The following is a 25677-nucleotide window of genomic DNA, read 5'->3' as shown; positions in this document are numbered from 1 at the left end:
TCAGCTGTATCCTGCTCTCTGATAACGGGCTTGGTATGAAGAACAGAGCGGTCCAGCTCTGTATAACAGCCGGGCGCTCTGTGCAGAAAACATCTGGATGCAGAAGACAAGCGGGGATACCCCGCTTGTCTTCTGCATCCTCCTCTCCGAGCGCCGGGCTGTATAACAGCCGGGCGCTTAGAGCGGAGGAACAGCTGTATGCAGAAGACAAGCGGTGACACCCCGCTTGTCTTCTGCGTCCTTCACTGGCAGCGCAAGGTGATCACTCATCTTGAGCGATCATCTTGCACTGTAAATGACACAATGATCGCTCAAAAGTCGCTTGAGTGACATCTTTTGACCGATAATCGTTATGCCTAAATGGCCCTTTACTCTTATTAGAACACGTAGGGCTGGGTGATTTTTGCCAAAAATTAAAATCGGGGTTTTTTTTTTTTTTTTATTTCATACTTTTGGAAATCGTTAGGGCTCGTTCACATGACTGTGATCTCAACATGTATTACACACGCTATGTACGTCTGCATGATACATGGTGGATGGAGTCAATGAAAATGCATTGATCCATTCACCTATGGGCTAATTCAGATTGGCTCACAGAATTCTGATGTGAAATCTGCTCGTCTGAATAAGCCCTTAGCGTGTATTCGTTGCATGTAGATATGCGCATGAAAAAGATCACCGCTTGCTCGGTTTCACTACGTATCGCGCACAAACCGCCCTATTCTCTATGAATAGCGTATGTCCATACACAATACGGTGCGTATGGGTGACGTTGCATATGCAACACCGCTATAAGACAGAGCGCAGAATAAAAAAAAAAAGAAAACCGAACAGTCACACTGTGCATAGTGCTACGCTGCCATACACAGTGATAGCTGCTAAAACGCTGCATCATCCACGCAGCATTTTACGCACATAGCCGGCTGAATTAGGCCTTACTACTTCTTCTTCTTTTTTTTCTTTTAAACCTTTTTTTGTCCCTTTAAAGGAACTTGAAGATGTGATTGGGGACAGCAGCCCAGCGGGGTTCTGTAAGCAGCCACCGGCCGTGCAGTTGATCGCTCATCGGTGTTACTGTCGGTCAGGCCAGCGATCTCGCGTATCAGTGATGAGTAAAAGGGCCGGATAACGGTCATACTAGTTGTTTTCTGTAAGAAATGAGCTGCTGCGACAGGCGCCCCATGAGCTTCTCCCAGCATGGAATCTAGCAGGTAAGCCGCGGTGCCGCGGGGATCTAGTCCACCAGTTCTGTATTTGCAAGGAGGCTCATCTGCCATTTCTGTCACACTACATGCTGGGAGAAGTTTACCTAGGGCCGGGATGTCTGCCGTATCCGCGGATTACACACTGACAGAAGCGCTCAGAACTTCCCATTTACACGGGGCGAGAGTCACCTGAATGACTGCGCAAGTGCTGTCATCACCGCTAGGGTCGTTGGCAGAGTATTTAGACAGAGATCACCGCTGGATTGTGGGCTTATTGCTGAATGCTTGACCTTCTATGTGAAAGGCTGAGCAGGGAGCGTTTAAACGTAACGAGAGTTCCGCGATCCAGCGATGGTTTTTTTTTTTTATGCTGACTGAAAGTAAGTGATAATTAGAAATGAGCGAATACTAAACTATTTCTTTACATTTTCATGGGCCATTTCAATGAGTTTTGAGCGATAATCGTTCCGTGTAAATTGCCCTTGACATGACAGCCCCCGCATGTTTACTTAAGCGTTGGCCGGCCAGCAGAGATTGAGTGCAGGACCGAGTGGCTGCTGTACCCGCATCTGTCTTATAGTACGCTGCCGAGCCGGCACCCCATTCCTGTCTCTTCTCCATCCACCTCTGCATATGCCACCCGATGCCTCCGCTCCAGATCATTGGGGCGTCACAGTTGCCCAGTGGCGATGGCGGCAGAGTCTCAGCGGTGGAGAAGGGAGGCTTTCTGCTTTGCCTCCTTTCGAGGATTGACTCCAGACACCCCGTAACTGTCCTATCAGAAGTGTGCCTATAGGGCGGAGCTGGCTGCTCTATAGGGATGCCGCTATTTATTTCATGTAGCGCGGGTCCACCAGCTTTAGAAATAAAAAATAGATTTACATTTCCCAATTTTTGTCTAAAAACAGAATCATGAGGATCCTAAGTAATAAATTGAATGAATTTGATTAATCACCCAGCCCTTGGAGCAAGTAAACTGCAAGTACAATGTTTTATATAATGTTTGCCCTAAAAGAGGCACAGTGTCTTATTTTCGGGGGTGTTTTATACTCACCTAGTCGACGGCGTCCCGGTGCCTCGCGCTGCAGCAGACTGCCGTGTCCTTTGCACTGACAATATTCTCTTCCTGGTAACTAACGGGGCTTTGAATACCCCGCCTCCAGCAAGCGAGTGCTGTGGTTGGATCATGAGCACTGCTGGCTCAGCCAACCAATCGCAGCCATTCATTGATGTCATTCACTCAATGGCTGTGAATAATCGAGCGCCGACTCTGATTAGCTGAGCCAGCGGCGCTCGTGATCTAATCACAGCACTCGCTTGCTGGAGGTGGGGTATTTAAAGCCCCCAGGGATGGGCTTAGATTTTAAACACAGTTTCCCCCTCTCCAAAAAAAATCGGGGTAGGGCTCATTATCGGGGTAGTTCTTATTTTGGGGAAACTCGGTATGCATAGCTACGACAATTCTAAGGGTCCCTTCACATGGAGCAATTAATCTTAAAAACAAGCAAATTAGTTGTTTGCCTTCCAGCGACATCTGTTTACACATACAGGTAATCATTTAGCTCATTCAGTCCATCAGTGGTCTGTCGGGAGATCTGGGAATGGTTTCCTATTGACCAGCGATCACCTTTTACACGGAACGACTGGCAAAGAGCAAGGGTTTATATGAGTGCATAAAATGGACCGATGAAGATAAGCGAATGAATTATCTTTCAGTCGCCGGCCATGTTTTTGCTGAGCAATATACTTAATTTTTTTGCGCGTCAATGATTATTTGAGTAATAATTGTTTTTTGTAGAAGGGCCCCAAGTGTCAGAATGGTTTTTTTTTGTATGGACATTGCATTGGGGTCTTTTTGAATGTGCAGTGGCTGATACCAGAGGACAATGTAGATAGCAGAGGACAATGTAAAGAACATGCCAATACAATGCCAGCATTCCTGGTGATTTCTACAGTTATCTACAGAAGACCTTTTAATGGTCAACCACTGAAACATAGTGGACAATGGCTGCTGTATGGAGATAGAGCTGATAACAGAGAACAATACCTCATACTCAGCAGTCAGGTATTCACATGCATGGTTTATCAGTGACTGTTCATGCAGAGATTGGAGTCCTGTGAGATACCAGACTCCAGCAGGGAACAGGCTGCTGTCAATATTTGACCAGAGATCTCTGAGCAGCTACTGTGGATACTACTATTGGTGTGATAAGCTTACCGCAGCTCCTTGCTACGGTTTATAATCCGGTCGCACCCTTTCACATACAATTCTGAGTGCTACTACGATAGCCCCTGTTACACTGGATGATGATCGCTCTGGTTGTTCAGGCTCCTGCGGGGTTTTGAACAATGATCGTCCCGTGTAAAAGCATGCAGAAATCATCCAGTCGTTCAGTTTCAGCTTGCGTAAGATCCGAAAGCCCATCATTCAGTGTAAACAGCAGCTGTCTTGTGATGAACGGCCGCTGCTTACAGTAAATGGAGAGGGGCAGGGAGAGAACTCTCCTGCAGCCGGCCCGACGGCCACGCTGTGAGCTATCCAGCGATACTCGCTCCTGTGTAACAGCACTCTCATTCAGTTTCTACATGCTTTTAAACGCTGAGCAAGAAGCCCGCGATCCAGCGGAGATCTGCCTGTCTAAACGCTCTGCACGAGCGCTAACAACCTTAGCGGTGACGTCCATGCTCGTACAGTCATTTATATGACTTGCCGTACCATCTAAGTGGGACTTTACAAAGTCTGCCCATATTCTCCTTATCTCCTCTAGGAAACTGACAGCGGGGTGAGGTTCAGGGTGGGCATACACGTTGGGCGGCTGTTGACTGACAACTAACTGCCCCCCTCCCCAGTATACATGCACAGTCTGCTAATGTGCATGTGTTCCGAATGTAGGAAAGGAAGAAAACCGATGGTAGCGCTAACTGCCCAAGAAAAAAAGGATCAGATAGTTGAACTCAAACTGCCCAATCATTATGACATCTGCAGTTAGGGGAGAGTCAGGACACCCCATCCATACACATTAGAGATCACCTAGATGCGCCAAAGTCAGCAGATTTGGGTACAATACATCTACTGTAATCTGTATGGCCACCTTTGGCTTACCTGGTTATCCATTTTCTACCAAGCAGTGAGATTCCTGCTGCAGCATGCTGCCTCCCAGCCAAAGACTTCTCTGATCTGAGGTCTGTAAGATGAAGGTTAAAGGGGCGGTCCGCTACTTAAGTTGCCCTATAAGCTAAGCATATGGCCTCAAAGTAGCAGACGCACGGAGTCCGGGGATGTAAGTTTTGTACTTGCCTTCCCAGCCGTTCCCATGTTGTCTATCAAACCAGCAATGCATTCCGCAGACTACATAGACCCACAATAGTCCACTCATTCTGTGCACACCATGTAGTCCTCCAGAAGCATTCAGCTAACACCGAGGGACTGCGGGAAAGGTAAGCGTAAACCTTACATCCCCGGACTCACTGTGGCACCTACGTTAAACCTATAAGCTTAGGGCTCAAAATATCAGACAGATTCCCTTTAGGACATTTGAATCAGTTTCTGTAGCCACCGATGGTGTTCATTAGGAAACGGTGAAATCAAAATGCAAAGGGGACCTAGATAGTTCAAAAGTGACATCCAGGCTTGGGTTGCACCCATATACCTGTGGCATTAACTGTCTTTAGATGCCAGAATAAGAAATATAATTAAATATAATTTCTTTTCTATATTACTTTGATTACAAAACAGAGGGTGTGGCGTAAAGAGCCCGAGGCGCGGTGTGATGTCAGTGATGCTATCCCCGTCAAGTAAGGGTTTTTATGTGCTGTGTGATACTTGCCCTTCTATACGGAGGTGTGCTAGTATATAAGCATTGTCTCTACCACTGTATCTGCATCCGAGTAATGCTATAGTACTGTTGGGGAAGGGGGTCCTCAGACTCCCACTGTTACCAAGAAGCCTCATTGTCCCATTCAGCTCTACAGGGACGGCACGTACTTGGCCTGTTCTTCAGCTGAGGATGGCTCTTCAGCTCACTGTTGGCATTCGTAGGGTTGGGTGTCGTCCCAGAGGATCCCTATCAGTCGTCTCTTTATAACCTTATATAAAGGTGTTGTCGTGGGACAGCCTCTTTAATGGGATTGTAATCTGCAGTTTCTGGCCTCCCAATTCATAGTTAGTTTGGACACTTCTTTCTTGATGGGTGTTTCACAGGTTTTATCAACTGTCTAACTTGGTGAGTAACCCTTTTTTTCCCATAGTCCCAATTCAAGGCCATGATACAGTTTGACAAACCACCTCTAATCTAGATTCACTTGATCTAGCTAGATGTCCGTTTTTAGCTCCAACCTTAAAGAGCCACTCCGGTGAAAACACATTCTTCCATCAGTGCACCCTTCAACTGTTTGTCACACTCTGGACGTCTGCTACGGTATAATGTATATTGTAGTCCCTCCCATGCAGTGCCATCTCCTGTACGTTAATTATCAGACCTCACCTTGATCTGCTTTCTTTTCCTCTGTGCCGTGCTATCAATTCCATGATTCATCAGCACCAATCACATGACCAACTGGAGCCAGTACCATCTCTACCTACTGGGAGGACAGATCTTCTCCTAAATAAGCTAAAGCCCATTTAATAGGATGAACTGTCATCTTCAATATAATTGACAGCAGGCTCCTGTATCATCAGTAACTGGGTAGGTGTTTCTGCACCCCCTATGAAGAGCATATTGATACAGTGCATGCAGTTTCTTAATGTAGGATGTGCTAATGAATGTGACTTCTGGAAGAACATAGAGACAAGTAATTCCCAGGTGGTCATAATCTGATCACATGATCCACCTGAAGGGTGGGACTCCAGAAATGATCAGATAGAAAATAACTTAATAAGGTAATAGCTGATTTTATTTACCGTGAAACTACATAATGAATTAAAAGGAATTCCCCAGAGTGACCCTGTAATGGAAAACCTTAGTCAAATATTAAAAATCACATGTTCTTTGTATCTGTACACTGTGATATGTGCCCTATGTCTTCATGGTTACAGTATAGTGTCTACAGTGGGGCAGCTTGCGGCTATTATCCACACATCATTTATGAATTAATGGGCATTTGTTAAAACTGGTTAAAGGGAACCTGTCACCTCCGTGCAGCGCAAATACTTCATTAAAAACTAAGTTATGCTGCTGTTGGGGGGGGGGGTTGTTTTTTTTTTTTTTAAATATTCTCCCAATCCTGCATGACTTGCATGAGAGAGGAAGTGCAGCTACGTGTAAACGTACCCCTACTACTCGGACATCAGTAAGGAGGTGCCACAAATTACCTCCTCTGATGGTAAGGAAGATTTAAAGTACTAGATTGGCATATCGTTGTGATGCTATGCAGGGAAAAAAATTGCAACACGTCCTTTCTTTTCGCGATATCGCACATTGTTTTTAATGGCGTCGGCGGTTGCAAGGCTGGCCCCATTAAAAAGAATGTGTAGGCTTTTTTATATTGGATATTGGCATGGTACCCAACTAAAATAAAAAAAATTAAGGATTTAAAAATTTCCTTTCTACACTTTCCAAGCTTGGTCTTTCCTCTGTTTGGCTCCTGGTGCTGTGAATCTGTCAAGTGGGCTGTCCCCACCGCTCACTGTCAATGGATGATGTCAGTGGTTGGAGAAAAGCTGACATCACAGATTGGCAATGAACAAACTCGCAGCTCCAGGAGCCGGATCTAAGAAGAGCTTTTCCTTGCGAATGTGGGCAAGTTAGCGGGGTGCAGCTGCAAAGCTATGCAGCCAGCCCCCGCTGCCGTGAGTGCATGGCAGGTCTTCCTTAAGTTAGCGGAATAGGGGGGGTGGGCTGCTATAATGTCCTTTTGTGTTCTTATTATCCAGTCTACCATAAGCCTAAAATGGACAAATGCCACTAAACACCTGGAATACGTAGATTGTGGGGAATTTTGAAAGGAATTAAATTTTTGGTTCCTATAAAACATCTCGTAAAACGGGGCCAGATGTGGCTGTTGGCTTTTATTGAACTGAACGCTGTTGTGTTCCCGTCCTAAATCCTCTGAAAGCAGACATTGTCTCTTTAAATGCCAGACCTATTAAAACTCTCAGGTTACACGCATGCCTTCCAGCGAGGCTCAGCCCAACCTACATGCAGAGCAGGAGGAGAATGGCATAAGACTACTATAGGATAGAAAGCTATAGCGTCCCATACTTCCCGGGACAGGACCGGGCTCCCATCTGTCCTGAGAATGTCCGCCTCCAGTTTTATAATGGCCGGCAATTACCTGGCTGAACAGAGATCACTTATCATGCAGCAAACCGTATAATGTGGTAAGTGCAATGTTCTGGTCTGAGGAGGTTGGAGAATTGTATTCTGGTTTTGCTGGTGGTTGTAGTGCCTGTGTATAGCGTATAATTTATATTATGAACTTCAATACTTTCCATTCAACATGGCCAATATAGGACTGAAATATACTCATACTGTAGGTCTGCATGTTGATGCAAGAAGCCTGGAATAGTTGTCTTGGGTGTGCTGTACTTGTTACGGTGAGGATCTCATGCCGATATCCACCCTGACTGCAGTAATGCATGTGCTTGACATGTTGCATCTCCTCCAATAACATGCCTTTCTGCATCCCTACAAGCACTCTGTGGTCTGCGCTTTGCAGGCCAGCTCTGTGCTTGGCTATCTCCGGCAGTCCCATCGACACTATATAGAGTTGCACAGTGCTTGTGCGACCTGCCGTCCGATCATTGCATTGGGGAAAGAAACCAGTAAGTGAGGGCAGGGAAACGGGACCCCCATGCACCCCATTGTCGGGATCAGTAGGGGTTCAAGCAGATCCTTCACCAATCTTATCAGTTTTTACCCATCCAGTTGAAATCGCCGCTACTAACCGGAATACCCTTTTTAAATATAATTGTGCTTGGCAGAGGTTGAGTAAGTAGAATTTTCAGAGAAAACTATTCTGCAAACCAATACATGTCTCCAAGAAGACATAAAGGGTACCCATACTTTGCGATAATTTTGTAGGATTAGCTACCGTGTGTGCATGACGAATAACATTATTTCTGGCAGTTATGTAGCTTGTATTTTTTACATTTTCACCAATTTTCCACACTGTGTATCAGACTTTCAGTTGTCTCTAAGCTGGTGGGAGGAATCCGCTGTTATATCTACGCAATGCACATGGAGAAAACCGCATATTCTGCTTCCTAACTCTCTAGCACAAACAGAGGCATAGCTATATCATGAAAGGCACCAGAGAAGAACTGAGCAGTGCAGCTGAGATTTCAGTAGGTGTGGGATAGTAAATAATTTCCTGTTGACTTCAGCTGCGGATCTCTGTGGGTGTGCCTGTACTTCTCTACACTTTACAGAATCTTCCTCTGCCCCCTCTCCTCTCCATAGACTTTTATGAGCGGAAGCACATTAACTATTACGTAAGCACAAGTTTTCACAAAGTTCGGTGACGATTTGAAGTCCTATTAAAATGCTATCCCGAATGGCAAATCTTCATTAAATAGGCATGACTACCAGGAGTCAGGGATAGCCGAGTGTTAAACCCTGTAGAGGTGAAGGTGTTGGTTGCCCACTTTACATAATGCCCTCTTTGTTAGAAGGGTCACCTATAAACATAGGGAAAGGAGAACTTATCTGGAAGTGGGATCTCCAACGCAATAAGGGTATGTTCATACAGCAAAACCCAGCATGGATTCCGACTTTAGAAATCCACGCATGTAGATTAATGCTTGTGAATGGGCCACATTTTTCTATGCAGAATTTCCAATCTGGATCCACGTTAAGAAGTGACGGGGCGCAACTTTTTTTTTTTTTCACCCCATAACACTGAGAAAAATTTGAGCTGTCAAGATGGCTATTCAGATTCTCATTCTGGTGCATGGGAAACGGATTCGCATGGATTTAGGAATCTGCGCCCAAATCGTCTGTGCGAACATACCCTAAATAACAAAATTACAAAAGTATTTCAGAGTGCCAAGTTCTTCTTATGATCATTGATTTGGGACTCTTACTCTAGAATCCCATGTATCTTCATAGACTGTTGTTAACCCTTTGACTACAATAACCCTATAGCGCCACTGTAGGAAAAATGAAGCATTTCACAGTGCTTATTGAAATCAATGGACTATCTGTGTAATACTGTAATAGTGGGTAACTTGGGAGTTCACCTTTATGGGCAGAAGAGTACAGATGGTTTCCTTGCTTTTGTCTCCTTTGTTATGCGATTGGCCTCTGGCAATGGACCAGTTAATAGGATGGATGCCCTGGGAGATTTCATCAGGAGGTAAACAGACCCAGCTCACATATTCCTTTCCCATCAGTATCATTAGTTAATTGAATGAGGAAGTTTTAAACCATAGATTAGCTGGTAACACTAGATTGTTAATACTGATATATTGTCCAGCTCCTTGGGATCCGTGTATACGCTATTTTGTTACTTATTTTTAATTCCCAACATTTAATCTTCAAGCCAATAACCTTGGTCTCCTTGGACCATTGCAGAATAAGGTCATTAGAATATGCCCTAGAACAGGGGTCCCCAACTCCAGTCCTCATGGACCACCAACAGGTCATGTTTTCAGGATATCCTATAGTATGAACACCTGTGGCAATGTCTGAGGCACCGACAATAATTACATCACCTGTGTAATACTGAGGAAATCCTGAAAACATGACCTGTTGGCGGTCCCTGAGGACTGGAGTTGGGGACCTCTGCCCTAGAATATACATTGTATTGCTGTAGTCTGGAGTTCTGAAAGGTGGCCATAGGCTTATGATTAGAGATGAGCGAGCATACTCACTAAGAGCAATTACTCGATCGAGCATTGCCCTTAGCGAGTACCTGCCCGCTAGGAAGAAAAGGTTCGGCTGCCGACGCAGGTGAGAGGTGAGTTGTGGGGGGAGGGAGAGAGAGATCTCCCCTCCGTTCCTCCCCGCCGCTTCCCACCGGCAGCCGAACCTTTTCTTCCGAGCGGGCAGGTACTCGCTAAGGGCAATGCTCGATCGAGCAATTGCCCTTAGCGAGTATGCTCGCTCATCTCTAATCATGATCATTGTTGGTCGACCCCCAAAGATTCAGATAGGAATTGTAGACAAATCGTTTGCGTCCTTGTAGATAAATGCTCAAGGATTGCTGTTGGGGTTAACATGAATCCAACGGTTTGGGATTTTTCCACTTATATTTTCCACCACTGTAAGTAGTCTGGCAACCAGTTCTTATTCCCTGCTGTGTTTGAAATGCAGGCAAGGCCGAACCTTACAAGATGTTGGAACAGTCGTAGTTGTGATGAGTGCATCACCCATAGCTTAGCAACAACGATGGTTCACTCTATGGAGATGTTGACCCATGGGTATCAATGTTTTGTCAAAAAAATGAGTCCAGAGTTTGTAACTGTAGTAATGATGGCTTCTAGTTATGAAAAAAGATCTTGCTTCAATAATGGGCACAATTTGACGATCAATTACTTATGCGACTATTCGTTACTGGTAGCAAATGACCTGTTGGCAGGTCCTGAAAATTGCAATGTAGTTGTAATCGCAAAGTATGGAGGCCAATAAGTGATTTAACTTCTGGTCTTATTAGGTTAAAACGGCAGATTATCTACATGGAGTTGGCGTTTTACATCGCAGAGTTCTAGTCTAGAAGTGGCAAATGGTAAACTTGTCTCATTTCCGATGGGATCGATTCCCATTGGTCTGTAACAATCTGACAACGTCGGTTCAAGATTAGTAGACTTTTCTTAATGTTTGCGGCCAGTTTAAACTGCCCATAGACGTAAGTTGACATTTTTATTGGCTGTTTGATCCATATGGTAATATAATATAACAAAGTGTTGGAACATTATCTACCAGGCATCTAATTTCACGGCCAAGAACTTCTTGGGACTCCAATGGCTTTCAACCACAGGAATTTGTTGGTTTTTTTTTTTTTTGCTGCGGTCTATTCCCCTTTTTATGTCACTCCAACAGTCAGACCGGTTGATAGACTGTCAGGGTGACGGAAGAAGTACACCAGAGCGGTAAAACAATGCATTCTTGTGGTTGAACGAGACATTGAAGTATTACCGACACTTGAGGGCTGAATGAGCTCGGCTCGGCGTCAACTTCATACTGACGCTTAAGTGATATAAAAAGATGACAACAATCGATTAGTGCCGATATGGGATATTCTTGGGGTTTGCAAGGGACATAGCTGAAGATTATAGATCTGGAAACCCTGTTGAGCACTCGGAGGATTATTATAAGGCTGTTTGATACATCTTGTGACTGGCTGACCACTTAACTACTTTTACCGTCCTTTTGGAACATGAATCGAATCAATCGAATTTCAATCCATCTGATCTTCTTATTTCAACAAGACCTGTCTGGTGGCTGCTCAGCTTACTCTTACCATTTTGAAGGAACTAGTCTAGGTAGTCCACACAAATGTCTATTTGCATTTTTACTACCAAAGACGTTTCATGTGTCTACTTGCATTGTGCATGAAGTTAGTCCCTTAGTAAGTAGCATTCTGCCTTCGAAGGCCTTTGAGCCTTGGCAGACACAACGAAAGGGATTGGAAGGTCTTAAGGAAAATGCTTCCTCATAAAGCATGGTCATTAGACCAGAATTAATGAAGTGTGTTAATAAGAAAGCAGGAAGTCAACCTGGAGGAGCTCAGCTGAGACTAAAATGCAAAGTAATACCACTGATAATCCTGTGTTTGTGAAGTTCTCACTACTGTCCTTCCACCTTAGTGAACACAACGCCAGAGGGGGCAAACGATGAATGACTGACTGCACTATTCACAAAAACAAATAGGACCAATTAAAGACAAAAAAAGTTGCTTGCTGGTCTAATGGCTCCTCCACATTGGGTCACTGGACCCATACAGGATCTCCATGTTCTTGCTACCAGGCACGTCCAACTTTTTGGAGTTGTATATGTATAAAGTAAGTGAAAAGGAAATGGCCCGTAGACTGTTCAAGGCCTGAAGACCCAAGAACCCTGTAGAATAAAAAGGGCCAGCATTACCTTTGCTATAGAAGTACAGATGCTGAGCAGTTCCCGCTGCCTGTAAAAGCACAGCTCCCTCGTAGTCCTGTCACCTTAGAAGCCGTTTAATTCTTGGCGGCTGCTCCAGGTTTTAGTGAAGAAATGCATCAGAAGAATGTTAATCCTCCATTGTCCTTGATTGCATGGGAGGAATATTCTCCACCCAAACATTACGAGAAAATGAGATACTAATAATAAACAAAGTTGCCGGTGCTTCAACTTTGTGACATTGCCGCTGGTTAAATTTAATGGGAGTCACTGGTGCGGCAAATATTTTGGATTAAAGGTGGTGCAGGTAGGAGAGACTAGTCACTTATAGAAGTTGACCAAGAGACTTCACTTCAAAATGCAGTTGACATGCCAGTCATAAATGGTATTTATTGTAGCTTTTGTTTTTTCAACTCTTTTTTACATTTTTCAAATTAAACCACTATATTGGTCATTAAAAGCCATAAACATGTTCCAGACCAACAGAATTATCATCTTGTGTCAAAACTAAATGTCCACGCCCCACCATCACGACAAGGGCTTCAAGGTTGATAATTCTGATGCTAAAAGGGGTGGCATGTCCTGAGGTGAGGCGTTGAGTAGCCTGAGGCAATAAGTGTGAAGGATCATCAAGACAAGATAATAAAAAAATAAAGAACTATGAACAGCAGAAAGGGTCAGCAAAAAAAAGGGGTGAAGGGGAGGAAAGCAAGAACAATAGAGGAGTGGAGTTTACAAAGAGCAGGGTGTTGAAGGCAAGATAGGAGAGGGTTCGTAAATTGGCTCAATGCACCCAGGATGGATCTGTATGTAGATGATCCCTAAAATAGGATCCAGGGGAGTCCACGATGAAGCTAAGAATTAGAAGTGTCCTGAAGGGACGTGGCGAGCTCATCCATCTCTGTAATTTGCACACCAAGAGTCCTGATAGCAGTTAATGGACATTCGCAAATGTGCGCAAAATACGCTAGATGCGTGAAACTCTACATAACTGCACAGGACTAGACTCTTATATGGTGAAGGTTTTTTCCCAGGCATTTACATGTGGAAAAAGTATAGTAAAATACACGATGCAGACGCAAAAAAATCTTTCCGTGAAAAGTCCAGGGGCATAGTTATAGGGGGTGCAGAGAATGTGGTTGCACCCGGGCCATAAGGCCTCTCTTCCCCATATAGGGAGCCCAGTACTATGAATAAAGCATTATAGTTGGGGCCCTGTTACAGGTTTTGTATTGGGGCCCAGAAGCTTAAAGTTACGCCTCTGGGAAAACGTTACACTGATGTGCTGCAAATACGCATATGCTTGTGTCACGCTGGTCACAATGTTTATTCTGCAACCATGAAATCCGAAAAACAAATAGCGGAATTTTTTCCCCAATCCTTCTAGAAAATGTTAAAAAAAAAAAACACTTTATATGTACCCCAAAATGATGTCATAAAAAATACTTGTTTTCCAAAAAACAAGCCCTCCTACTGCTATGGCGACTGAAAAATGTAAAAAAACATGGCTCTAGGAATGTGAAGATGAAAAAAACAGAAAAATTAGTTGGTCGTTAAAGCGCAAACAGGCTTGGTCGCCAAGGGGTTACTGTAGCTATTAGTGTGTGTGTATATAGTTATAGTCTGCATATGCACTGTATATAGTTACGTGTGTATATATAAGGGCTGCTGCCATGGATGTGGCTTATCTCCTGGGGAACAATAGGATTGGGTGTTAAGTGTCTCCTGATTCTTCTTTCCCCCAATGCCATCTGTTGGGGATATGTTGAGCCGCCCCCATAGACATTGGGCCACTTTGACACGGGCAACAAAATCGTGCCATTTTCTCGTGATGTGCCAGCGCTACAGATCGCATGTATGTGAAGCCCATGTTTTCCACTTAGCTCCTGCACATTAACGATGTTTTGTAGGCTGCTACATTGCGAAACTACAAAATCGCGGCATGCTGAATATTTCTGTGATTTGCGTTTTTTTTTCTTGAAGCCGGTTACCCCATGGAGCCGTCCTTTACTGCGTTTACAGCTGCATTGACAGCGTTTTTGACAACGTTTGACAGCGGTTTCAGCGCAGTTATGAACGCAGCCAAGCAAGCTGATAATGCCAGAACGCAGCGTTTTAGCGCATGTCTGAGAAGGCCTATTGAAATCAATGGTAGAGTTTGACAGCGTTTAGTGCTGCACTGAAAACGCAGGAAAAAAGCAGATGTGAGAGTGGCCTACAGGTGATTTCACACAGGCGAGAAAATCGGGCAATTTTCGCGTGATGCGAGAGTCTGTTATAAAGCAGATTATGAAACCAATGATGTTCAATGGTTTCCTTCCCATCTGCGATGTTTTCATGCTCTATCTTTCTACGATGTGCGTTTTTTTTTTGTTTTTGTTTTTTTTTTTTAAATCTCCCATGTTTCCCTATGGAGCCTCCCTTTTTATCGCATCGGAACGCAACAATGTTGTGATGCAATTTTAACATTAGAAAGTCCTATTGACTTTTGCAATTAAATAATATTGCATGTTTTCATCACGGGCGGCAGCGGTGCAATGCAAGATTCTTAAAAAATAAACATTGCTGATGCCCAAAAATCACAGGAACAAAGATGCAATTTTTCTCGCGGCAAAATCGCGATCACCTGTCTGAAACGAGCCTACGTGTCCCCTGTGTGTGGTGCAGACGTTTACGACTTGTCCTAATTAACCACCGGTAATGAGTGGGATCAGACCTGGCTTCCATGATCCACATCTGTTACCCTGTAACTGAAATTCAGTGGGGGCTGTTGATCAATGAAGTGTTGTCTGCTAGTGTATCAGCCCTTCTATACACGTATGTAGTATGTTTATGGTCTATTCATGTATGGGTCTAGTCTGTGTGGGTCTAGTCTGTATGGGTCTAGTCTGTATCGGTCTCGTATACAGGGTTTATTGGATGAGCAGCAGTATGAATGCTGGTCTATAACACATCGGTTTGTTTCCACCTGGGACACAATGGGCCTCATTTATCAAAATTGTCTAATAAAAAAAAAAAGCATCGTTGCCCATAGCAACCAATCAACACATTTTTCCCTTAAAATAAAAGGTGTACTCTGGTTGCTATTAGCAACAAGGACATTTTTAGTATCAAACCGTTTTGTTAAAGGAGGCCCTAGCCGTACTGTAGCAGCGAACATCTGACCATAAACCCTTTGCAATCCAATTTTGGATTCAGGGTTTCCTAGGGGGCTTTCTCTTTCTGCCATTATACAATGGCGCCATCTGCTGGCTAGAGCCAGTACTGCGGTATGGGACATACTGGTGAGGCCCCCGACAACAGAGCAGCCAGTAACCTAAAGTAAGAATACCCCGACGGACGTCTTCCGGCATCGGAAGCTGCACAGCCTTTAATCAGAATGTCTTCAGACGTCAGACAGTGGATTGGGAAGGGTTAACCTCATAGTGTGGTGGAGGTTCTTAAGCCGCACGGGTGGGGTTGTCTGCTGGGGACTGATAAGGGTGTGGTTTGAACGCGCCGATAACATGTTCTGTATACCAGGGAGGCTAGCGTGATGTAGAAGGACCTACATTAAAGACTACGGGTCTGTTATATGACTGCTATGGATATATGGGAGGGGGTGGGGGGGTCACTGCGGACCGTATAGTAACTCATACAATATTTTTTCCCCTCTTTGTAGCTTGAGTTGCAGCCAACATGATTCCCGTGGCGGAGTTCAAGCAGTTCGCGGAACAGCAGCCGGCCTTCAAAGTCCTCAAGCCCTGGTGGGATGTCCTGGCGGAGTACATCACCATTGCCATGCTCATGATTGGGGTCTTCGGATGCACCCTGCAGGTAGGCGATCAGTGAGCACTTTTTTTCCTTCTTTCTGCTCCTGCAAGTACGTGGACTTCCAAATAAGGAGCATCTGATGCATATTATTGACGAGATTATTTCCTTCACTCCTTGTGCAGCAGCTGGAGCGCTGCACGCTATACTTCACACCACAGCTGCTGCAGAACTTCTTTGAGAAAGGGAAGGAATAGCTTTATTTCCCCTCTGGAAGCATTGCAGGGAAATTAAACACGAACGGTAACCTTTACACGGGATAGTCTGTCAGAGACTGGAGGCGGAGCGGCCAGAGATCTCCTCCAGCCTTGAGCCTCCTTTCACTGGAAACGGGAGTGGGTATAGATCGAGCGAGAAGTTTGAAACGGAACAACTAGCGACTTCCCGCTCAGTGCCTATTGGGGGCGCTGTGTGCACAGGCCAACATATGCCCATAAGGGCTCGTTAGTTGCCCAAATAATCACTCTTATCAGCCTGTGTAAAGGCACCTATTACAGCTGTTTACTGGGCATCCAAGCTGGTAAAAAACCCTCTGACCACCTTTATTGCAAGAGACCCTTCGAAGAATTAATCACACAAGACCTTTTAAAGTAATGTAACACAGATATTACAGTTTTGGCTTTTCATAGCAAAGATGGGAAACCGCTGCTATGGCTAAAGTGCGCCCGGCTCGTTCTGACATGTGGTCGGAGCAGGGCTTCAGGATTTTCTCATTCCGGGAGATGGGAATACCACTTTACAGCTCTTTGATGCTAGGATTTTCAGGTGTGCACAAGTAAAAACTGAATTTTAAAATCTGGTACGGTACTCCCCATACCCATATATTTTCTGGAAGTTGGCACCTGGAAAATTTGTAAAAAATCATGTTTGTTGCTAAAAGTCTGACGCAAGTAAAACTGGAGATGCATAAAAGTTGCTAAAACTAAAGGTTCAGGATGTGCCGAGTTCATACATGCTACTTCTGGTCATGTCTATAGGGGTGACCCTGCGTACCTCCCTTAACTATAACGATTTATCTCGCTTTCCCAAGCCGTCACTTAGTGATGACGCGGGCACCCGCAGACCATACGCAGTGTTTATTGCTTATGGGCTGCGGGTCAGACACCTCCATTGACATGGAGGCCATTCGCTCAGATTCTTTGGTACAATGGAGTATGCTGCGATTTTTCTTCCGCTTGCGTAATAAGCAAGTCGTATCCGCAAATGTGAAGTAAAAATCGACAATGCATGATTTTCAATGCCCACTGTTTACCACGGAAAGTCCAGGTGGACGGCGATTGCAGAATCCACAATACAAATACGCTCGTGTGAGCCTGGCCTTAATCACGCATTCATTAGAACAGAAGAGACCAAAAATATCTGATCATGATGCCAGTGAACATTTGAGTCACGGAGTTGAAAAATGACCTGATTTTAGAGGTCGATTAGATCTGCAAGCATACATCATACAGCGAGGTGCACGCTAATGTATTTAGCAGCCATATGCTATCCATGTAATTTCACGGACAGCGCACAACGCCATTATAGGCGATCAGGTTATACACATGAATGATCACGTGGACGCATGTGTTGTGTATATGTATATGCCACGGCACACGGACTGATTAGAGTTGTGCCCAAGTGTGTCGGGCGCAACTGGCAGTTTTAACTCTTGCGCAGCTAGATACAGGGAAAAAAAGACCCTCGCAGTCCCCAGGGAAAAGAATTTAGCAAAATCGCCACATGTTCTTTTTGATTATTAATAGTTGGAAGAAAATGATGGCAGGTAGAAAAGTTACTTTACCCCCTCGTGGGGTCATGGCGTGGACAAATCACCACCAAGTACACTTCTTACTTGCAGATTTGGGTGCAAATTTCACCCTTTGCAATGGAAAGGGGCGAAATTCACCTAGATTCTGCATGGAAGAGCCCACTGGATCAGTCTCTGGCCGCTCTGCCTCCATTCACAACGCAATGATCGCTCCTGTGTGGAAGTAATTATAGCTGGGACCCTAACACTGCTTTCACACGGGCCGATAATCAGTCGGATTCCAACGATCCAGCGAGAATAAGTGCATGCACCGAGTGAACACCGAACGAGAAGTCGTTCATTTCTTGTTCGTCGTTCCATTTCTGCATGCAGAAAAACAAACAATGAATCGGCCCGTGTAAGCACTTAGCACTTATGAGCGGCTTACTGTGAATGGAGGCGGGCACGATCACCAGCCGGCTCCGCCTCCATTCAATAGCGGTAATCGTTCCTGTGTAAAAGCATAGGACCGTTCATCTCTGGGACGGCATATCAAGTATCCTGCACCCAACAGATCATCCCGTGTAAAAGCACCCTTAGACAGCTGATTTTATTTTTGTGGTAGATTTGTCCATGGCATAAAGTAAGCCAATGTATGCAACAGCCCTAATAGGCTGCGATCGTTCTTCTTGTAGACCCTTGCAACTTCTTCCCTTTCATCCCCCTTTCTAACACCAACGCAGAACTCCTAACTGAACCTTTTTAAACATGATGGCAAAAGCACTCTTCTGTTTCAGTAATGACGATTTTTAGAGGTGTATTCCAGGACTTTATTTTTTTTTTCAATGGATAGCAGACAGGTCATTAATAGATAATCGGCGGGGACCCGCATTTTGGATCCCAGCTGATTTCAACCAGCTGATTCCCAGAGCTGCTATTACTGCTGTAGGTGCAGAAAACGCCGACCATGGCACGGCTGCTGCCTAAATTGGTACCTCAAGCATAGCTCCCATTGAATTTAACAGGGGGCTGTGCCTGCAATACAAACCAAGGCTGCTGCACTATGGTCAGCGCTTTCTGCTTCCTGCACCAATCGCAGCAAACGCAGTCATGGAACTCAGCTGATCGGCAGGGATCAGAGCAGTGGCTCCCCACCAATTTTAATGTGTGTTGATGACCTGTCTGTCATCAATTGAGAAAATTTAAGTCCTGGAATACCCGTGTAATGACCTGATGTATTACATACACTGTCAGTGGCAGTGAAGGGGTTAAAGTGGTTTTCAGGGTTTCAGCCCAAAACGTGGTTGTGGTGACCGATTTGAATAAAACAGCATTGTCGTTCCAGTTCTCACCATCGGACTTTCTTCTTATGGCTTGTTTACACGCAAAGATAATTGTTCAAAAGATAGGTTTTGAGTGATTGTTTTGCATAAACTGCTAACGGACACTAATGTCCATTAGCAGTTTATCACCTTTTATTTGCATGTAAATGAGCCTCTGGGACCTGTAAGCAGAGAACAGCAGGTATGTTCTCTGCTTTCAGCTTCTTTTGTTCTGCCATAGGCTTTCTGCTTAATACAATGTAATCAGCGCTCCCGTCGAGAATACAGCACCATGGACAGCAAACACAGCATGTGATCTGTGTTCTCCTCTCACCGAATGAACAATGGATTTTCTGCTCACCTAAAAATAATCGTTCATCCGAAGAGTGAAAGATGGGAGCGTTTACACACAACAATTATCGCTCAAACGATGGCTTTTGAGCGCATTTTGAGCAATAATCGTTGTGTGTAAATGAACCTTTACCCAGTTGCAGGGGTGACCTCACATTGACAACACATGCCTGCTGCAGACAATCATTGATTTATGCTTATTGCTGGCCAATTGCATAGTGTTTCATGCAATTGGCCAGTTTTGGCCCCCAAACTAAAGAACTTTTTTAATCCCAGACACACCGCCACCCTTCTCTGGTACAGTAAGTGACGCAACTGCATCACCACAAGAGCAGCATCCGCATATATTAATTCACTCCAGGGAATATTGAGGTTCTTAACGGACAGCGCCGTGAAAAATATTCGGTACGGAGACTGAAGCCGGAACTGGTGTTGTATTAAATATGAATACACTGTGCACCAGTATTTAATGACCATGGCGTATGGCATGATTGTAAAATATAGTTGCCGCACAGCCAATCCTGATTTTCTTAACTGGTCAGAGACTCCGTTAATGGGCCTCGTTTCCACTTTCTGCTGCATTATGAATGTTTTCACATTGATCTACTTTTACGAGGGGCCCTTTTAAGTGTTTGTATTTCATCTTTTATGCACGCTTCCTAATAACTCACCATTCGTCAGTACAATTATTTTTTTGTTTCATTTATTGGAAAAGCCTTCTGACTTCATGTGTTTGTGTTTCTCTTTTCCCACAGATAACTCAGGATAAGATCATTTGCCTGCCTAACCATATCTCTGCTGACTCTGTCTCTCAAATCACCTGCAAAGAGTACTACCAAACCTCTCAAGCCACAAATGCTAGTGATGAAAACCAAACCATTTCCACCACCCCTCCTCCAGCTCCCGGTGCCCCACGTGAGATGAGTGGACTACGTAATAACTTGGACCTTCAGCAGTACAGCTTCATTAATCAAATGTGCTATGAAACTGCATTACACTGGTATGCAAAGTACTTCCCCTACCTCGTGGTCATCCACACTCTCATCTTCATCATTTGTGGAAATTTCTGGTTCAAGTTTCCTGGCACAAGCTCCAAAATTGAACACTTCATCTCCATCTTGGGCAAGTGTTTCGACTCTCCTTGGACAACTCGGGCACTTTCTGAGGTTTCAGGAGAGGGCGTACAAGAGAAGGCAATAGAAAGAGAGCTTTCAAAGACTGCCTTTGATGAAGCAAGCCCCACAACCGCTGATCTTCCAGTTGTAGAGAACGTTGTGGCAGAGACTGCTGCTGCTAGTGTCTTGGACAAAAAAGAAGGTGAACAAGCCAAGGCTTTATTTGAGAAGGTGAAGAAATTCCGGTATCACGTGGAGGAAGGTGATATTCTCTATTCCATGTACATGCGTCAAACCATATTGAAATTCTGCAAATTTGTTTTAATTACCATATATAATGGGGCCTTGGTGGGACAAATACACTTTATCGTCCCATGTAGCATGCATACGGAGGACATGACCGGATACAACAGCTTTTGCTGCAACCACACCAAAGCCCACATCTTCTCCAAATTGTCCATCAGTTACTTGTGCTTCTTGAGTGCCTATGGCTTAACCTGTATCTATGCACTCTATTGGCTTTTTCGTCGCCCCTTGAAGGAGTACTCCTTCAGATCGGTTAGAGAAGAAACGGGGATTGGCGATATCCCCGATGTGAAAAATGACTTTGCATTTGTATTTCATTTAGTGGATCAGTATGATTCTCTCTACTCGAAAAGATTTGCCGTCTTTCTTTCAGAAGTTAGTGAAAGTCGGTTGAGGCAGCTTAACCTCAACCACGAATGGCCAGCAGATAAGCTAAGGCAGAAACTTCAGGAAACACCAGAAGGCCGATTAGAACTTCATCTCTTCAAGCTGCCAGGATTGCCGGATACAGTGTTCGAAGTGACTGAGATGGAGTCTCTTAAACTGGAATTACTCAATGAAGCCTTAATCCCTCCACTGGTGTCCAAATTAGTCAGGTTGGAAGAGTTGTCTTTGTTTAACTGCCCCGCTAAATTACAACATGCTGCTCTGACGCACCTGCGTAACCATCTGAGGGTTCTTCAGATTAAGTTCGATGAAGTGAAAGAGATTCCACTTTGGGTTTTTACTCTTCGAGCCCTTGAGGAGCTGCACCTGTTTGGCTACCTGTCCTCGGATGTCTCAAAAAATGTTTCGCTCGAAAGCTTGAAGGAGTTAAAAACACTCAAGGTGCTGACGCTAAAGAGCAATGTTTCCAAAGTGCCTCAGACCATTGCAGATGTAGGTAGCCATTTGCAGAAACTCAGTATACACAATGACAAAAATAAGCTCCTTACACTCAATGCATTAAAAAGACTTTCGTTGCTGAAAGAGTTGGAGCTGGTTCGATGTGAACTAGAGCGGATTCCTCATGCAGTCTTCAGTCTCACCAATCTACAGATGTTGGACTTAAAGGAGAACAACCTGCACACCATAGAGGAAATCATAAGTTTGCAGTACTGCCGGAAACTAAGCATTCTACGGTTGTGGCACAACCAAATCGCCTACATTCCTGAACATATCCGCAAGCTCAAGGGTCTTGAGGAGCTATCCTTAAATCGCAACAAGATCCTTGTACTGCCACCTGCACTCTTCCTGTGTACTAAGCTTCGCCACCTTGACCTGTCTAATAATGAAGTCCGAGAGCTGCCACCAGAAGTGGGAGTTTTGCAGATGCTGCAATTTTTGGCATTGACTGGGAACTTTTTAGAGGCTCTCCCCAATGAGCTGTTTTTCTGCCAAAGACTTAAGACTTTAAAGTTGGGGCAAAATAAATTAACAAGTCTATCCCACAAAATTGGGTCCCTTGTCTCCTTAGTAAGACTGGAAATAAAAGGAAACCGGATCGACGTATTGCCCCCAGAACTTGGGTTATGTATTAGTTTGAAAAAGTCTGGTTTTGTGGTGGACGACTCTCTTCTGGAGACCCTACCGCTTGACGTGAGGGAGAGGCTGAGTGAGGAATCCTAGTAGGGTTAGGTGATAGAACAATAATTTGAGAACAGTGAACTATAGTTAGGTCTATTTTGATAACGTTCCATCATCTCCCTCCCTTCCCCAAATTACCCCTTTTTTTTTTTTTTTTTTTATATATAAAGTGCGGAGATATGAGGAGATCATTAAATTCTCTATAGAAGTTCTTTCACCAAATACCTCCTCTCAGTCGTCTTCGGTCCTCGATTCAGCATGCATTGCGTATCCCTTACCTCAGAAATAGCCTTATTAAAAGTTGACGTTCTTTAGAATGCCTTCAAGACCAATAGTAATCTTAGCTCAGGAATGCTTACTTCTTCAAGGTTCAATTACTGTTTATTTAAAGGGCACCCAAAAAGAGAAGTGCCAGTCAGTGACAGAATATTTTTTTAAGCTGCAGACATCTGTATATTTGTTTTTACTTAAGGATATTTTTATTTAAAGAGGCTTCCAGAAATTAAAGATTGATGAGCTGTCTTTCGGATGTTTGATCGCTGGGATTAAGCTGCAGTACCAGGCACAGCCGCGTTTACAGACGAGCTGCTTTTGCCTATGGAGACAACGAAGAGGTGCTCATCTGCAAGAGTCCCAAGGGTCTGATCCCCTATGATCAAACCTTTATGTAGATATTAAGACTAGTTCATCTATGTTCGATGGAACACTTATGGAAAAGGATACTATTATGCCCAGTTGTTGGGCTTGAGGAGGCAGCCAAAAGGGGCACCAAAGATGTACGGTCCCTTCATGCTTAACACAATGTATCGGATATCTTGGAGCGTCCCTTTAAAGGGAACCTGTCAGCAAGTTAAAGGGGTTGTCCCGTGAAAGACAGTGGGGTTAAGCACTTCTGTATGGCCATATTAATGCACTTTGTAATATACATCGTGCATTAAATATTGGCCATACAGAAGTTATACACTTACCCCGTCCGGTGTTGGCGTCCCCGTCTCCATGGCGCTGACTGAAGCTTTCTTCTCCCTCGATTAGACGCGCTTGTGCTGTCCGCTCTTCTGCTCTGTTGAATGGGGCCGCTCCGGCGTGCTCGCGCCGCACAGGTCTTCTGCGCATGCAGAAGACAAAGTGCATTAATATGGCCATACAGAAGTACTTAACCCCACTGTCTTTCACGTGACAACCCCTTTAAGGCTGCATGAACCCGGGACACTTATGGCCATTGCCCCCATGTATGTGGTGGTTCAGAAATAAACACTTTGAAGTCTGATTTGGAACTGAGCTCCGAGTCACGGAGGTGTTGCCACATCGACTTCTCCCTGCCCACATCCTGTAGACTGACCTGTCAGTCTGTATGATGCAGGTGGGAAGAAGTCTGCATGGAGCCCCTCCGTGACTCAAAGCTCAGTTCCAAGTCCGACTTCAAAGGGTGATGTACATACGGGTCCCAGGTTAATGCTGACCATGATTTGGGTTTCATAAGCTTTGAAGAATTCATTTTTGGGACATACGGCGTTAGAATGGTTTAACATTTTATCGTTTGACCGGCGTATTCTTCTGAATGGTCTAGTTGTACATTTTTTTTAAATGTTATTTAAAATAAATATTTCAATAAACCCTGTGTTTTTGGGTTTTTTTGTGTAAAAGTCAAGTCTATTCGTTTACACTGTTGGATTGTACATGGACTAATATTTGCGATAACTTGGCCATCTGAGTGGGATTAACCCCCAACTATTCATAATATAGGTTGGTGCTGCAGGAAGGTCCCAACTATTCACAGGATAGGTGATAAGTGTCCGACTACTGGGGACCCACACCATTGGGGCCCCCAAATGATCACTAGAATAGCAGTGCTGCTCCATTCAAACTCAATGGGGCAGACCAGAGGTATAACTTGTAGCTGCTGAGGCCCCAATGCAAGATCTATCAAGGGGCCCCCAGGTATAATGCTTCACTTATAGTACTAGTCTCTCTTGCTGTGGGATTGAGAGGCTTTATGGCTTCCCTCAGGCTAACTTCACACGGGCGAGCGTGATATGGGGCCGTGAATCCCACCCCATATTGCGTTCCCCACCATGTGACATCCGCTTGGATGTCAGGCGTTTTCATGTAGAAATAGCCTCACATCACTTCAGGGATGACGGGGATCACAGAGTTTCTCCCACTGCTTTCAACAGGGTGGGTGCTTCGGCCAGTGGAAGAAAATCATTCCAAATCAAAGGGCACTGCGACGCAAGATCCCGCAGCCAGATGGAACATGCCGCGATTTGTTTTCCGCATCGCGGTGCCATGCAGGAAGGCGTCAAAAGAATGGGGTTCATATTTGTGTGTTTTATTGTCTCCCAACCCACAAATCTCGCTCAGCTTTCTCGGCCGTGTGAAGCCGGCCTAAGGGTAGCTTTACACGGAACAGCTGTTGTCTGAATAATTGCTCAATGAAGCGAATGTAAGCGACAGTTTTGTGTAAACATGGAAACCAATAGGGTGACAAGCGAAAATTAATTAGCTAATCGTTTTGTTTCAGCTTGCCTAAAAATAGTCACAATTGTCTGGTGTAAACAGGTAATCTCTATCTACACAGCCCCTATTGGACAAACCATCAGGAGTTTTGGCCTCAAATACCACCTGTACGCTGATGACACCCAGCTATACACCTCTGCCCGTGACATCTCTGCACCCTTCCTCCAAAACATCACTAACTGTCTGTCCGCTGTCTCTAACACCATGTCCTCTCTCTACCTAAAACTAAACCTCTCTAAAACTGACTTACTGGTATTTCCACCCTCCACTAACCGACCTCATCCTGACATCTCCATCTCAGTGTGTGGCGCCACCATAACTCCTAGACAACACGCCCGCTGCCTTGGGGTCATATTTGACTCTGATCTCTCTTTTGCCCCCTACATCCAATCTCTGGCCCGAACATGTCAGCTGCACCTCAAGAACATCGCAAGAATCCGCTCTTTTCTCACTGTGGAGACGTTAAAAACGCTTATTGTCGCCCTCATCCACTCCCGGCTCGATTATTGCAACTCGTTGCTGATCGGCCTCCCCTGTACCAGACTCTACCCTCTCCAATCCATCCTGAATGCAGCAGCCAGGCTCATATTCCTGTCCAGCCGCTACTCGGACGCCTCTGTCCTGTGCCGGTCACTGCACTGGCTGCCCGTTAAATACAGAATTCAATTCAAACTCGCTACCTTCATCCACAAAGCCCTCCACAGTACAGCGCCACCCTATATC

General features: G+C 44.7%; 1 protein-coding gene across 3 annotated transcripts in view; it reads left to right on the top strand.

Annotated features, from left to right (window-relative positions):
• LOC136612684 (volume-regulated anion channel subunit LRRC8E) overlaps window positions 1-24050 on the top strand; it is a 39264-nt gene extending 15214 nt beyond the window's left edge. The window contains exons 1-3 of one of the 3 annotated variants that reach the window (XM_066593199.1): window positions 7410-7524; window positions 15900-16054; window positions 20206-24050. In XM_066593199.1, coding sequence (XP_066449296.1) covers window positions 15917-16054; window positions 20206-22479 — 2412 coding nt within the window. In that variant the 5' untranslated portion in view covers window positions 7410-7524; window positions 15900-15916 and the 3' untranslated portion in view covers window positions 22480-24050. Of the gene's footprint in view, window positions 1-7409; window positions 7525-15217; window positions 15804-15899; window positions 16055-20205 lie in introns of those variants that run through there. The other 2 variants (XM_066593200.1, XM_066593198.1) reach the window with 2 other exon arrangements.
• Window positions 24051-25677: the final 1627 nt, after the last annotated feature.

This window comes from Eleutherodactylus coqui, chromosome 2, assembly GCF_035609145.1.
Source record: "Eleutherodactylus coqui strain aEleCoq1 chromosome 2, aEleCoq1.hap1, whole genome shotgun sequence".
NCBI lineage: Eukaryota > Metazoa > Chordata > Amphibia > Anura > Eleutherodactylidae > Eleutherodactylus > Eleutherodactylus coqui.
The sequence above is the reverse complement of the archived record's forward strand: the minus strand, read 5'-3'. Positions and strand labels throughout refer to the sequence as shown.